This window comes from Haliaeetus albicilla, chromosome 1, assembly GCF_947461875.1.
Source record: "Haliaeetus albicilla chromosome 1, bHalAlb1.1, whole genome shotgun sequence".
Taxonomy (NCBI): Eukaryota; Metazoa; Chordata; class Aves; order Accipitriformes; family Accipitridae; genus Haliaeetus; species Haliaeetus albicilla.
Genome location: NC_091483.1, coordinates 31,399,861 through 31,412,314, shown reverse-complemented (window position 1 = coordinate 31,412,314; position 12,454 = coordinate 31,399,861). Strand labels below are relative to the sequence as shown.

General features: G+C 41.2%; 1 protein-coding gene across 2 annotated transcripts in view; it reads right to left on the bottom strand.

Annotated features, from left to right (window-relative positions):
• Nucleotides 1-12,454, bottom strand: part of UNC5C (unc-5 netrin receptor C) — a 269,800-nt gene that overhangs the window by 71,913 nt on the left and 185,433 nt on the right. For both annotated transcript variants that reach the window (XM_069784212.1, XM_069784203.1), the window contains exon 3: nt 9,969-10,112. In XM_069784212.1, the coding sequence (XP_069640313.1) occupies nt 9,969-10,112 (144 nt within the window). The remainder of the gene's footprint in view (nt 1-9,968; nt 10,113-12,454) is intronic.

The window sequence follows — 12,454 nt, the reverse complement described above, 5'->3', positions numbered from 1 at the left end:
CTTGCTCTTACACAGGTGATGTTGCTGCCACAGCTCATCTCTCCTGGAGTGGAGTGAGCCCTGGTGGACAGTGATGCTGAAGGGTCCCTCTTGTTTTTCTCACCAGCTCTCTCACGTATTTCACCCAGTTGCAGGTGGGGATGTCACCACCAGGCTCAAGGGGACAGCCTGCACCCCCATCAGGTGTTTCCCCCTGCTTCTAACTTCCCTTCAAGGCTGTCTTCGTAAAAAGAAACCAAGGAGAAGAATTAAAATTCTGCTCTTCCACTGTGAGCCAGACTCTATTTTCTTTACTAATGCGTAGTCTTAGTAAATTCAGAGGGGGCTCTTGTGGCATATATCGTAGCACATTTACAGCATACTTAAGACGAGACTTCCTTCCAAGACTCCTGAAATACTCCTGCACAACCTTCTCTGGTAAGGACAGATGGCTGCATTCAGAACTGCATTGAAATGAGAGAATTTCCACAAGCATAAAACTGAAATAGTATAATGGGAAATCAGAATCTCAGTGTACACCACATTGTTAGCTTTATTCCTGAAGCGCTACACTTTTGGGGGAGAGGGGCATTAGATCTTAATTTTGATGCACTGTTAAATGACCTTCTTTTACGTTTAATGCATTTTTAGCTTACAAACCACTCAGAAGTTGAATTTTCATCTGCTAAAGGTAACAGTTTCTACAGGAATTCATGGCATTTCCCCACTTCCTTTTCTACCTGTCAACTTCTAAGAAAGAGCAAAGAATGATCCTATTCTTTTTTTCGTAATCAAATGTATTTTATCTCTCTGCTATTCTGGGTTTTACGGCGATGAGTGGGTGGGTAAAACTTTAAGGATATCTTTTATCATTTCTGAGAAATGTGATAAGAGGCAGACCAGACACCTTCAAGGCAGTGCTAATGCAAGGGTGACTAATGAATGAGCATGAAAAACGGACACTTGTCAGCCAGGAATTAGATGTAAACCAGAAATGAACAGAACAATGCAGCATTACTGTCAGGGAAAGATGGATTTCTGCCCTTGGTAGACCTTAAAGACTCTGTGCTCCTTCTAGTAACTCCAACGTCAACTTTCCTTCTATAACAAACAATTCAAAAAATGAGCAAGCTTTAAGAGCGGAAAAAGAAAAACCACATTATCTTCTATCCAACTTTCATATTAACTATGCCCATTGAGAGAAGTACATTTGGGGTGTGCTTTCAGAGGAATAAGGTTTTAGGAATGTGAAAAGACCTTCACAAGAAGTACATATTTCCATATAGAAGATAGCTTGCTTCATACGGGTAAGTATATACAGGCATCCATAGACAACCAACCATGTCATAAGCAAAAAATGTAATTAAAACACTGGAAAAAAAAGGGAATATGGCTTGTTATTATTTTAACCATTATTCAGCAGGTATCAATAGGATCAATAGGAAGCCAAGCTCTTCACTTCAAGTCTACCTCCTACCATTGAGAGTTCTCAAGAGGCAAGGTTCAATGCTGTTTTAATTTTACCAAATAAGAAATACCCAAACAGAAAAATAATTGTGGAAAAACAGTGGGAAAATGCCACTGACATTCTACAAAATGAAAGAGGATCCACGTGCTTGTTAAAACATATCTCACTGCATTTATTCCCAAACTTGGATGACTGATGCTGAGTTAGAGAAACATGACTAACATTGTAAAACTGGCTTGTTCCTCTTCCATCACTTTCCACGATGCAGGTGGAGTTAAGAGAAGTCTTTTCTGCAAAAAAGGCACTAGAGACTGAACTGCAATTCGAAATGTGAGAAACCGTGTGCTATCAGGCATACTTTGGCCTCTCTTTTCTGTTCACAGCTGAGTCTACGACCTTTGCGCAGGGATCAATCACACCGGTGGGTAGTAATGGAAAGGTTAGGTACAAAAAAACCTCTTTTTTTTTTTTTTTATTTTGTCCTTGTGTGGTTCCAGCTCTCTGTTGTTAATTAGATCAAACCAGATTTCCACTGAGACAGTCACAGGAGTGTCATCAGTCTGTAACCCAGGGGTTCCCTCTGAAACCTCTATCAATTGCTTTTGTAAGAGTGGTGCCTCGTCCTGCCGAGTCCCCTGCTGTATCAGCTGCACGCCGGGTGTTGATCAAAGCCTCCTGCCCTCCTTCAGTGCGCTGCTGCTCACAGGATGAGATCACGGCTGGACAGGACTGTGCTCTCAGCCGGCCCAAGCGTTAGCAGCTGGAGCTGAGGACAGAGGAAATAAGTTGACACCTCGAAACCCTGTCTTTATGCTCAATACACAACTCTGTGCCACCCTTTCCTTCTCTGGAGGGGCTGTTTCACACCTGGCCAAACCTAAAGACAAGTGCCGCCGCACCACGAGGCTGACTCAGACACCTTCTGAGCCTGGAGAGGAACATCAGGGACAGTGGAGCTTCCCCCTTTACAAAGATGCCTGGCAGCCCATGGCTTGGGCTGAGCTTGTCCGCAGCCCTGTGGCAGCCCAGGGAGCGAGACCTCATGCTGTTATGCCATGCAGCCAAGAAGTAGCACCAGCTTTCACAGCTAAGCAGCTGATGGAACTGAAGCAGAGTTCTTGGAAGTGCACAACATGTTTTGGAGATGCAGGCTGCTACATCTGCTAACCTGAGGCACGGAATGAGGTGAGGAGCATCCTTTGCTTGCCAGGCTACAATCTGCAAGACATTTTGCCTGAGCCCAGGACCTTCTCTCCTGTTTTATTCCCTACGTATTTACAGTCTGAGCAAATGGGAGGTGCACACCTGCCAGCCCCTCATTCTGCTGATGGCATCTTCAGCCAGTTGGGGATAATGCTGCAGCCTGATGACTCCTCGGAGACTCACCGCCTGCATGTCTGCAGAAAAAACAATTTTTCCCCTTCTTTCTTCAGCTCTAAGCTAGTTCAGCCAGGCGCTGGTAAGACAAAACACTCCTTTGCAACACAGCTTCCATGTGGGTTATGCTTATAATGAAGAATGACCCACTCAACACAGTTGGTATTGATACAACTGTAAAAAATATAAGCAAGAAAACTTTATCAAGAATTCACCGAGCAGATGGGTTCCCAGGTGTACATCGATTGCACTATTCTCCTCCTCTTATATTTTTACCTGATAGCTCGATATTTCTTGGTTTTCTTTGTAAACTTATCCTGCAAGGTAACTTATAAACTTAATTCTATTCATTATGTTATTTGGTGACTGAAGATGGAATCCAAAGTTCTTCCTTTTCAAATAAATCTAAATGTAAAGTTCAAATGACTAACTTCAACAAGTGCCTTTTTAGATGACCGATATACTAAAGGTACTAAATATAGACATTAGAAACATCAGGTGTACATTGCAATTCATATGTAGAATTGAATTTACAACACACTGAAACACTGAAACAGACAATAATTTGTATAGATGTGATATTTTGTTGTAGTTGCTCTTCTGATACACTAATCTGACTCACACAGCTGTCTGGTCATTACCAAAATATACACAAAATTTTGTTAACTTCCTGGCTGCATCTATGTTTCACCATCAGGCACTAAGCAGACTCTACTGAAAGATGATAATTTCTTAGGCATGACAGTGTAGGTAGGATATTCTCAAGGCTCCTACTGAGGGATTCAACTCTTATAAATTCATTAAAGGGGTTTCCTTTGGTTTTTTTAAGCAACGCTAACAGTCAAGTCAAGTCCATCTTAATTTATAAAGTCTTAGCTCTTTATTACAAAGCAATGATGTGATTTGTATTCATTACTGTTGCAACTGCATCCTTAAGTTTGGGAGTCAGTCATGCCTGTTAACTGGGGAAGCGGTACAGAAAAATGCCTGTCAGGAGCAAAAGCAGAGTGGTAGTATCAAATATGTTAAATGCTCAGTTAACTTCTCTGCTGCCCTTTCTGTGATCTGCCGTTCTCTCTTCAGTAATCTCGGCTCAAGAGCACGTGTTTTCATTATCCCTTTATTAATGACAAGCAGCAGACATCAGTAGTAACTTAAATGGTACACAAGGAAGGACTTAAGGTCCTATCTCTGCTAACTCTCATACACACTTATCAAAGTGCACAAAACACATTTTTGGATTATTTTTTAATACTGCATACCCTAGACGTACCTTCCTATTAAAATTTTTAAGTTAAGTCTTCCCAGCTCGCTCTCCTGATCTCAACATCCACCCAACTTTGTATCTATTGCAATGTGCTGTAATGCTTTTGTGGGTACAGAAACATGTTCTCACAGCATTGCTTGGATTAGGTGTGTGAAGAGAGGGAAGAAAGGCACTGCAGCAATGTAACGTGGAGCATGGGCCCCAGTACTAAAAGGTGAGATAACCAAGCGTCAGTAAAGAATCTGTGATTTTTTTTCATATCTGTTTCTTTGTACAACTGCATACCCCTTGTAGGTGGAGATAAACCATCAGATGAACTGGTCTACTCTTCTATATTGCATTTATCTTATCAGTATACAGTATCTGACATGCATATATTAGCTACATTCCTTTGAAAAAAAGTCTGGGGGAAAAAAGGCTTTTAGATAAGTACATAGGAAAGTAGTATCAAATTATACAAAAGATTAACAAGCACAGACCCTTACTACATCAAGGCTTTTTAAAATGATTTTTTTTTTTTAAATTCTGATTTTAAGATAAAGAATAAAGGAAAAGAAGAGACTATCCACATTCATTACACCAAAAAAGATCGGGTAACAGAAATTACAGAGAAAGCTGCTATCTTCTTATAGGTTTTCAACAAACTCAAAACCTGACAGCAGATTTAGGTTTTATATTCTTACTATATTTTCTCAAAGACAGCATGGGTTAACATCATGAAGTCAGTGAGGCTACAGCAACACCACACTGGAGCAAATGAAAAGTGAGGTTGCTCTATGCACATGGGCTCAAAGCAATTTGTCTTAGCCACCCCTTTATTATCTGGTCTAAAAATTAGGTCAAATCCTGCAGCTATTGTTTAGTCTTTATCAGATGTATTTTCCAGTGGGTTTAACTCTACTCTCAGTTACACAGGCTCAGACCTCATTCATCCTTTTAACAGGAATTTTGCCCTGTTAGGTTTTATCTGTTCAATGACATCAGTCTTGTTACATAAAATTCACATTAAAACTTTATATTGGGCTTGGGTTTTTTCAGCTAAAGGTAAAGCTACCCAACCCCCATCCTTCCTCCCTCCCTCCACAAAAGTGACATATTTTTAATTGAGCAAAAAAACTGTATCAAAGCATATTAGTGACTCCTAGTGCTCCTGATAGGATGTGCCTAGAATAAATAGGAAATGTGTGAATAAATAGGAAATGCATTTTAGCACTTTCATAGCCCCATATCTCAGAAAATTATTGTATCTTTCCAGCCTCACCAAGATATACATTAGGTGTCTGTACTTTGTTGGTTACTGAGGTATCTAGAATGGAAAAGTGAAAATTAATCCCAACAAATCTGCTAATTTAAGAGGATGAAATGCTCAGCTCTGTTCTCATGGGGAGGCCAAAGCTGCAGGAAGATGAATTCCATGAAATAGGAAAAAAGCTCCTTTTCAGAAACATCCTGCGCAGAAGGGAGTGATTTCATAGCATACTCATGGTCCAGGAGTGAAAAGGCGAGACACCGTTAAATACCCTGAACAGTTAGAGAAGCCAGGATGTTGGCTTTAGTCTCAGACTCTTTTTCTGTTTATATTGCTAGGACGGGCAGCCTTTGAAAACCAGCAGCATCTTCACTCCATATTTATAGATTACTCCCTTCCTGAATAACTGAAGCTCTCGGCCAGAATGATGTTGCAATTGATTTTCACAGAGAACTTTCATTGACTAGGTTGTTACGTACCTTCTGACACATGCCTGACCCTGCATTAAACAAATACAAGCCGGTTTTCCAGGATGCACATTTTTCACACTTTCAAATTACTTTTCAGTTAATTCTATTACACGCTCAGTGAACAGAGATGTTGCATGCTTTTTTTTTTTGTTGTTTGTTTTAATGGAGTACAGCTCCAGCCCTTGAGAGGACACAATAATTCCAGAATAAGACCAGTGGGCATAAGGGAGAAAAGAGAGAAAGAGGAGAAAGAGCAGAAGGAGAAAGAGGATGAGGAGGAAGAGAGGAAGAGGGAGAGGGAGAAGGAGAGAAGCTTTTCTTAATGTGCTAGGTATGCCTCGTTATGCTTACAGTTGTAGCTGTTGAGATGAAATCACCAGGCTCAGGTATTAAGATAAATAATAATATAACTTAAGCAGAGCACTCTACATGCTCCATTTACCCCTCACCTTTCCCAAAGGTGTCAGTGCTCACTTTCTGTACCAATTAAAAGTGAAGACTGCATTGGTGACAAACATGCAACTATAGCTGCAGACAGAGCTGGAGAGATGGACTCTTCTGTCCCTCTTAAGTTTTGGACATCCTTGATTTTCTGGATTAATAAATACTGCATGGACCCTACCTTGCATCCCAGTCTCAGAGCACATTGTGTAACCATCAGAAGACTTACCAGCTGTGTTTAAAGTTTATTAAGAAACAACTATTATATTGCCAGGACAGATTCAGTGCTCTGAAGTCAAGGCTGTGGATACAGACGAGTTTCGGTATATCTGAGTCCATAGTTTAATATAGTGATCTTGTAGACCAAATGATATCACAAAGTAAGGCATATACCCCACATCATCTGTCTGAGTTCCTAAAAAAATAGTCCTGAGTTACCTGAGACATTTATAGAAATCCGTGAAATTGGAAACGGACAATTTTGCAGAGAACGTGCTTTTGCTGCTGTTTGAAAATCTGCAGTTTGAAGGCCTAACACTTCAATCCTTAATCCCAAGGAGTCTAAGTGATTTGCCTGCATCACAGCTGCCCAAGAAACCCAAATTCAGCAACAAGAGGTTAAAAAAACTTCAGTAACTTACAAAGCCACATTTGAGTTACAGGCACATAAAACTTCCTGGAATTTATTTAATTGGACTGTTCTAAAAAAACCCCACCAAGACTCTAGAAAAATCAGTGAACTGACTGTTCCTCTCTCCAAAATATGGTAAGAAAAAGAAGCAAACTCTGTATTATGAGTGCCTTCAATAAAAATTTGGATGCCTGGGAAGATATGTCAAGTGATATAAAATAACCTTCATACATATACAATAATTATGTGTTATATAGAAATTAAGTACATAGGTATGGCAATACACAAAAGTTACTTAGCCATCAAGTAAAATACACTCAGACTTCTAAACTGTGTTAATTTAATGGTCATCTGTCAAGGGCTAACTGGCAGGACATGAAAATCTTCTTAATGAGTTAATTTAGGAGTCATAATCTAAAAACCCCGTTCAAACATTGCTAAGCTTCTCTGAAGTGCTGACTGCTTAGAAGAAAGAAAATTGAAATCCCTCTCTTTTGTTTCAGTACAGAAAAAGAAAATCCTCAAAGTCTTTAAAAGTTGCCTGCCATGGGCAAGCACTATGTACATATGTACTGCCATTTCTAATTTTGCAGGAAGATTGTCTGTACAATAATTTTAACTCCCCTTAACTGTGGGGAAAGTCTTCTCTGAGGTTAGTCCTGTACTCAAAGGTACAGGTCCTCTATTTCTCTAGGTACAGGTACAGGTACGGGTACAGAGGACTACATACAGGTCCTCTATTTCCAAGTCAGTTCCTTGGACTAAAAGCATTTAAAACTGGGTATTTAAATTGAACGTCCAAGATTTGTATCTGGATGTTTACACAGAAAGTAACTCGTCTTCGAGGATTTAACCATGCAATATTTTCTCAAGAACAAAAGGATACTCAAGCTCTAAATGGGGAGTTTTAAATGACAGAGAGTCTTTCCTCTAACATGTCTGCGAAAAGCTTTATTTGGCTGGAAGAATTCTTTTCTCTCATTATAAATTGTTAGGCACAGTGCAGGAAACATAAGTATGCTGCAAACCCAGTTTCTAATGACCTTTTCTCACAAAATGTGTTTTTGTTGAGGTGAAAACAGCGGAAGAGATAGATACAATTCCGGATGATATATTTTGTTCCCATTATACAAAAGAGGATTTCATCATGTGAAAGAGAAATGGGAGTTCCCAGTGTGACTACTCTATTACAAAGAAAAGCACCTCTTTGAAAATTAATGAACATTAAATATTTGTACAGTCAAATGAAGATCTGTTTTCAGGGAGCTAGTTTCCCTGTGTTCTTGGGCTCTAAGCTGGGAATGGTTCAAAATAAATACTGAGGTTCATAGCCATGAATAACAATGATGATATATTAGGGTTGAGATGACCACTTTCAAACTCATATTACCAATCTGAGTATGTGATATGCTAAACACACAGTTCTTTATTCATTAAAGAACAGCAGATTTATTATATGATTGCAGAGACATATACTTTCAGCTTTGCAGAAAAGGACCTGGGGGTCCTAGTGGACACCAAGTTGACCATGAGTCAGCAATGTGCCCTTGTGGCAGATATGGCTAATGGTATTCTGGGCTGCGTTAGCGAAAAAGTATTGCCAGCAGGTCGAGGGAGGTGACCCTTCCCCTCTGCTCAGCACTGGTGAGGACACACCTGGAGCGCTGGGTCCAGTTCTGGGCTCCTCAGTGCAAGAGGGACATGGACATACTGGAAAGAGTCCAGCAAAGGGCCATAAAGATGACTTGCATCTCTCCTACAAGAAAAGGCTGAGAGAGTTGGGACTGTTTAGCCTGGAGAAGAGAAGGCTCAGGGGATCTCATCCATGTATACAAATACCTGAGGGGAGGGTGCAAAGAGGATGGAGCCAGGCTCTTTTCAGTGGTGCCCAGTGATGGGACTAGAGGCAATGGGCACAAACCGAAACACAGGAGGTTCCCTCTGAACATCAGGGAACACTTTTTTCACTGTGAGGGCGAACGAGCACTGGCACAGGTTACCCAGAGAGTTGGTGGGGTCTCCCTCCTTGGAGATATTAAAAAGCCATCTGGACATGGTCCTGGGCAACTAGCTCTAGATGGCCCTGCCTCAGCAGGAGTTTGGACCAGATGACCTCCAGAGGTCCCTTCCAGCCTCAAGCATGCTGTGATTCTGTGAAAGGAACAGCTGTCATGTCATTTCATAGCTTGCTTTGGTAATATTCCTACTCATTAGCGTCCTGGTTTTGGCTGGGGTAGGGTTAATTTTCTTCCTAGTAGCTGGTACAGTGCTATGTTTTGGGTTCAGTATGAGAAGAATGTTGATAACACACTGATGTTTTCAGTTGTTGCTAAGTAGCGTTTATACTACATCAAGGATTTTTCAGCTTCTCATGCCCAGCTAGCAAGAAGGCTGGAGGGGCACAAGAAATTGGGAGGGGACACAGCCAGGGCAGCTGACCCAAACTGGCCAAAGGGGTATTCTGTACCATTTGATGTCATGCCCAGTATATAAACTGGGAGGAGTTGGCTGGGGTGAGGTGCGGGTCACTGCTCAGGAACTAACTGGGCGTTGGTTGGCAGGTGCTGAGCAATTGCATTGTGCATCACTTGTTTTGTATATTCCAATTCTTTTATTATTATTGTCATTTTATTATTGTTGTTATTATTTTCTTCCTTTCTGTCCTATTGAACTCTTTTTACCTCAACACAAGAATTTTACCTTTTTTTCCTGATTGTCTCCCCAATCCCACTGGGTGAGGGGTTGAAGTGAGCGAGCAGCTGCATGGTACCTAGTTGCTGGCTGGGGTTAAACAACGACAATTAAATTCAGACACTTTTCTTGAGACATGTAACTGCTGTACTCAAGAAATATTGGTTTTGATGCTTTCCCCACACACAAAGGAGAAGAAGATTTTGTTCTTAAGAACAGGTTAAGCTGAAGTTCTTACAAATGCTTCTGAAGGCCTTAATTTTAGTATGCATCAACAACTGCAGAAAACACAAAGCCTAACTGGTCAGAAACAAAATCTCTCTCCCAAACGATGGAGACTCCACTTTTCCTCACCCAAACACCATCAACTTAACATGCAGAGCAAAGACACTCACATGCAATGCGGACGTAGGCTTTCCGGCTCTTGGTGGTGCCTGCAGAGCTCCAGGCAACGCACTGGCACCAGTAATCTTCAGGCCCAAAGAGCTCCTCGACTTGCTGTCGGGAAATCTCAATGCTTACCTCTCGGACAATCAGACCTGTCAGGGTACAAGTAATGGTGGTTAATATTAGGCTTACAGATAGAAAGAAAAAAGTGTAGGTACAGAATTCTGCTTGCAAAGCTGTTATGAGACCTTACAGCTCTACAAATATCTACTCAGCAACACATGCTGTCATAAGGATGTGAAGGAAAAAAAACCAACAAAACACCACTTTATCTGCATAATAAGAGAAGTGGGTGAATGAAAAACTAATCACTGTGGTTTTGACTTTGATCACATACCACATATATGTTAGACAAGCAAGAGGAACAGCACCTCAGCTGACATAAATTGTACCATGTCCTAGGACGATTTACATCAAGTGATGATCAAGCCCAGTTTTATTTTCATATGAATATCATAAGACCACAGAATCATTCAGTTTATATGACTCCCTTAGCCCTCCTGTATTTCATTTCCTTTTGCTAGACAGATACAGCAGAGGGAGAAGTCCTGTTCACTCTGACACTGAACTGCCCAGGAAAATGGATTTTACCATTGCAGAAAATGTCCCAATATTCTGTAATGATGGGCACATGTGCTGCAGTATGGTTATTGCAAGCTGCAGTTTGGGGACTATTACTGTCATATATACTGCAGATACGGCGATATTTTTTAGGTGATTTTATAATACAGTGCAATACACTTCAGTGCCTGACGGTCTCCCTGGCCCTGCCCTTCGTAACACATCTCAGCGCAACCCCCTCCAAACCCACAGTTGCACCAACGATGACAGTGACCCATTCGTTATCCTTCCAAGCAGAATGATATTTGCCCACATTTCCCACACAGTACTCTCTGTTGGGAAGCTGTTTTGCTTCTTCTAAGTGCAAGGAAATATTGCGGTGTCTCAGACACCACTGCAAGAAGCGTTGGTAATGTGCTGATCCTCTAACTACAACCACTGTGTTTCATACTGACACAACCCCTTTCTCTGCCTCAAAATGCACTGCCTGCTCAAAACACTCTTAATTCCAGCCAAGATACTGGGCCGGGGTGGGATAGAGCGCTTACACCTCTTGTCAGCTTATTTGGTCTTTGTTGCCGATGCCAAAGTATCACTAAGCTTCTAATGTGTGTCTGCCTGTAGAAAACACCATCGCCATTTCAAAAATGCACTCTTGCAAACAGCCTTGAATATATAAGTTCACATAAAAGTATTTTGTGTAGTGGGACTGATTTTCTTTTTCCTTCCAGAATTGCCCGGAAACTCAACTGAAAGATCCTTGGATCACAGCGTGCACAGTTTGTCCCCATCACCAAACACCAAAGGGCAGGTCCTTCTGCTGAGCACAGACTTGAGCCCGTGGAGGCCAGCTACCCTCAGCCTCCTGCCACACGGCTTACAAGGTAATATTCATAACTTGAATGTTCCCAAGTGCACAGCACGGCACGTTCCTCAAGCACTGGAAACCAGGCCAGCCCTTTGATTTGCCTCCAGCCTCACAGAGGCTCCATTCAGGGAGCCAACGATTAATTACTGTTTGCACACAGTTGTGCACTGTCATTGAGGCTGCATGCTGTTTGCATCCAAAACTTGGTTAACAACTTAACAGCAGAAAGGAATTCATGCATGTAATACCATAGACTTCTCTGGTGGGAATGCCTTCTAATGAGATGCATTTTCCTGCTAGAGACTATCACAGCCTAGATGCCTTTTTATTTCATTATCCTTGACATCTTTAGCCATTGAATAATCAGCTACTTTGGGGGAAACACTTAATAGCTTTCCTCCTTGAAATGAAATACTCAAAATATGGCAACTGCACTCCAAAGAATGGAAATCAAAGTGGTGCAAGGGCATTTGATATGCAGTGAACACTGTGTTATAAACTTGTTCTGCTTTGATGAGCTAATTTGGCTCCAAAAGGGGTCTGAGGGATAGCTTTTGTCCTGTTGAGAAGAGCATGAAGAGGGTGGGGTGGAAGCATGTACATTACATGCATAGAAATGGTTGTATTTTCCCAGTGCAACTGCTGCTAGCCTAAAGATTACTTCAGTTCATTCCCAGTTTTCATAGCACTAGCCCAGGGAGCCTTTGAAGGTTACAATATTATGTTTTTATAATAAGGCTGATTATGACAGAGCTTGATGGAGCAGTGAACTTTGTTACCCGAGGGCTAAAGCAAGCAGGCTCATAATGACAGTACTGGTTAATAATGATTATGAAATAGTCTTAACATTCAGGACATAAATACCATTTTCTGATAGTCTGTTGAAGATACAAACCCATATGATAAATAGCTCCCAGTGAACACACCAGCAGAACTTTTTATCTCTGACTTCCTGAGATGCTTTCTAATTCAAAATAACAAGCTACTCCAGGTAATGTCTTTTGG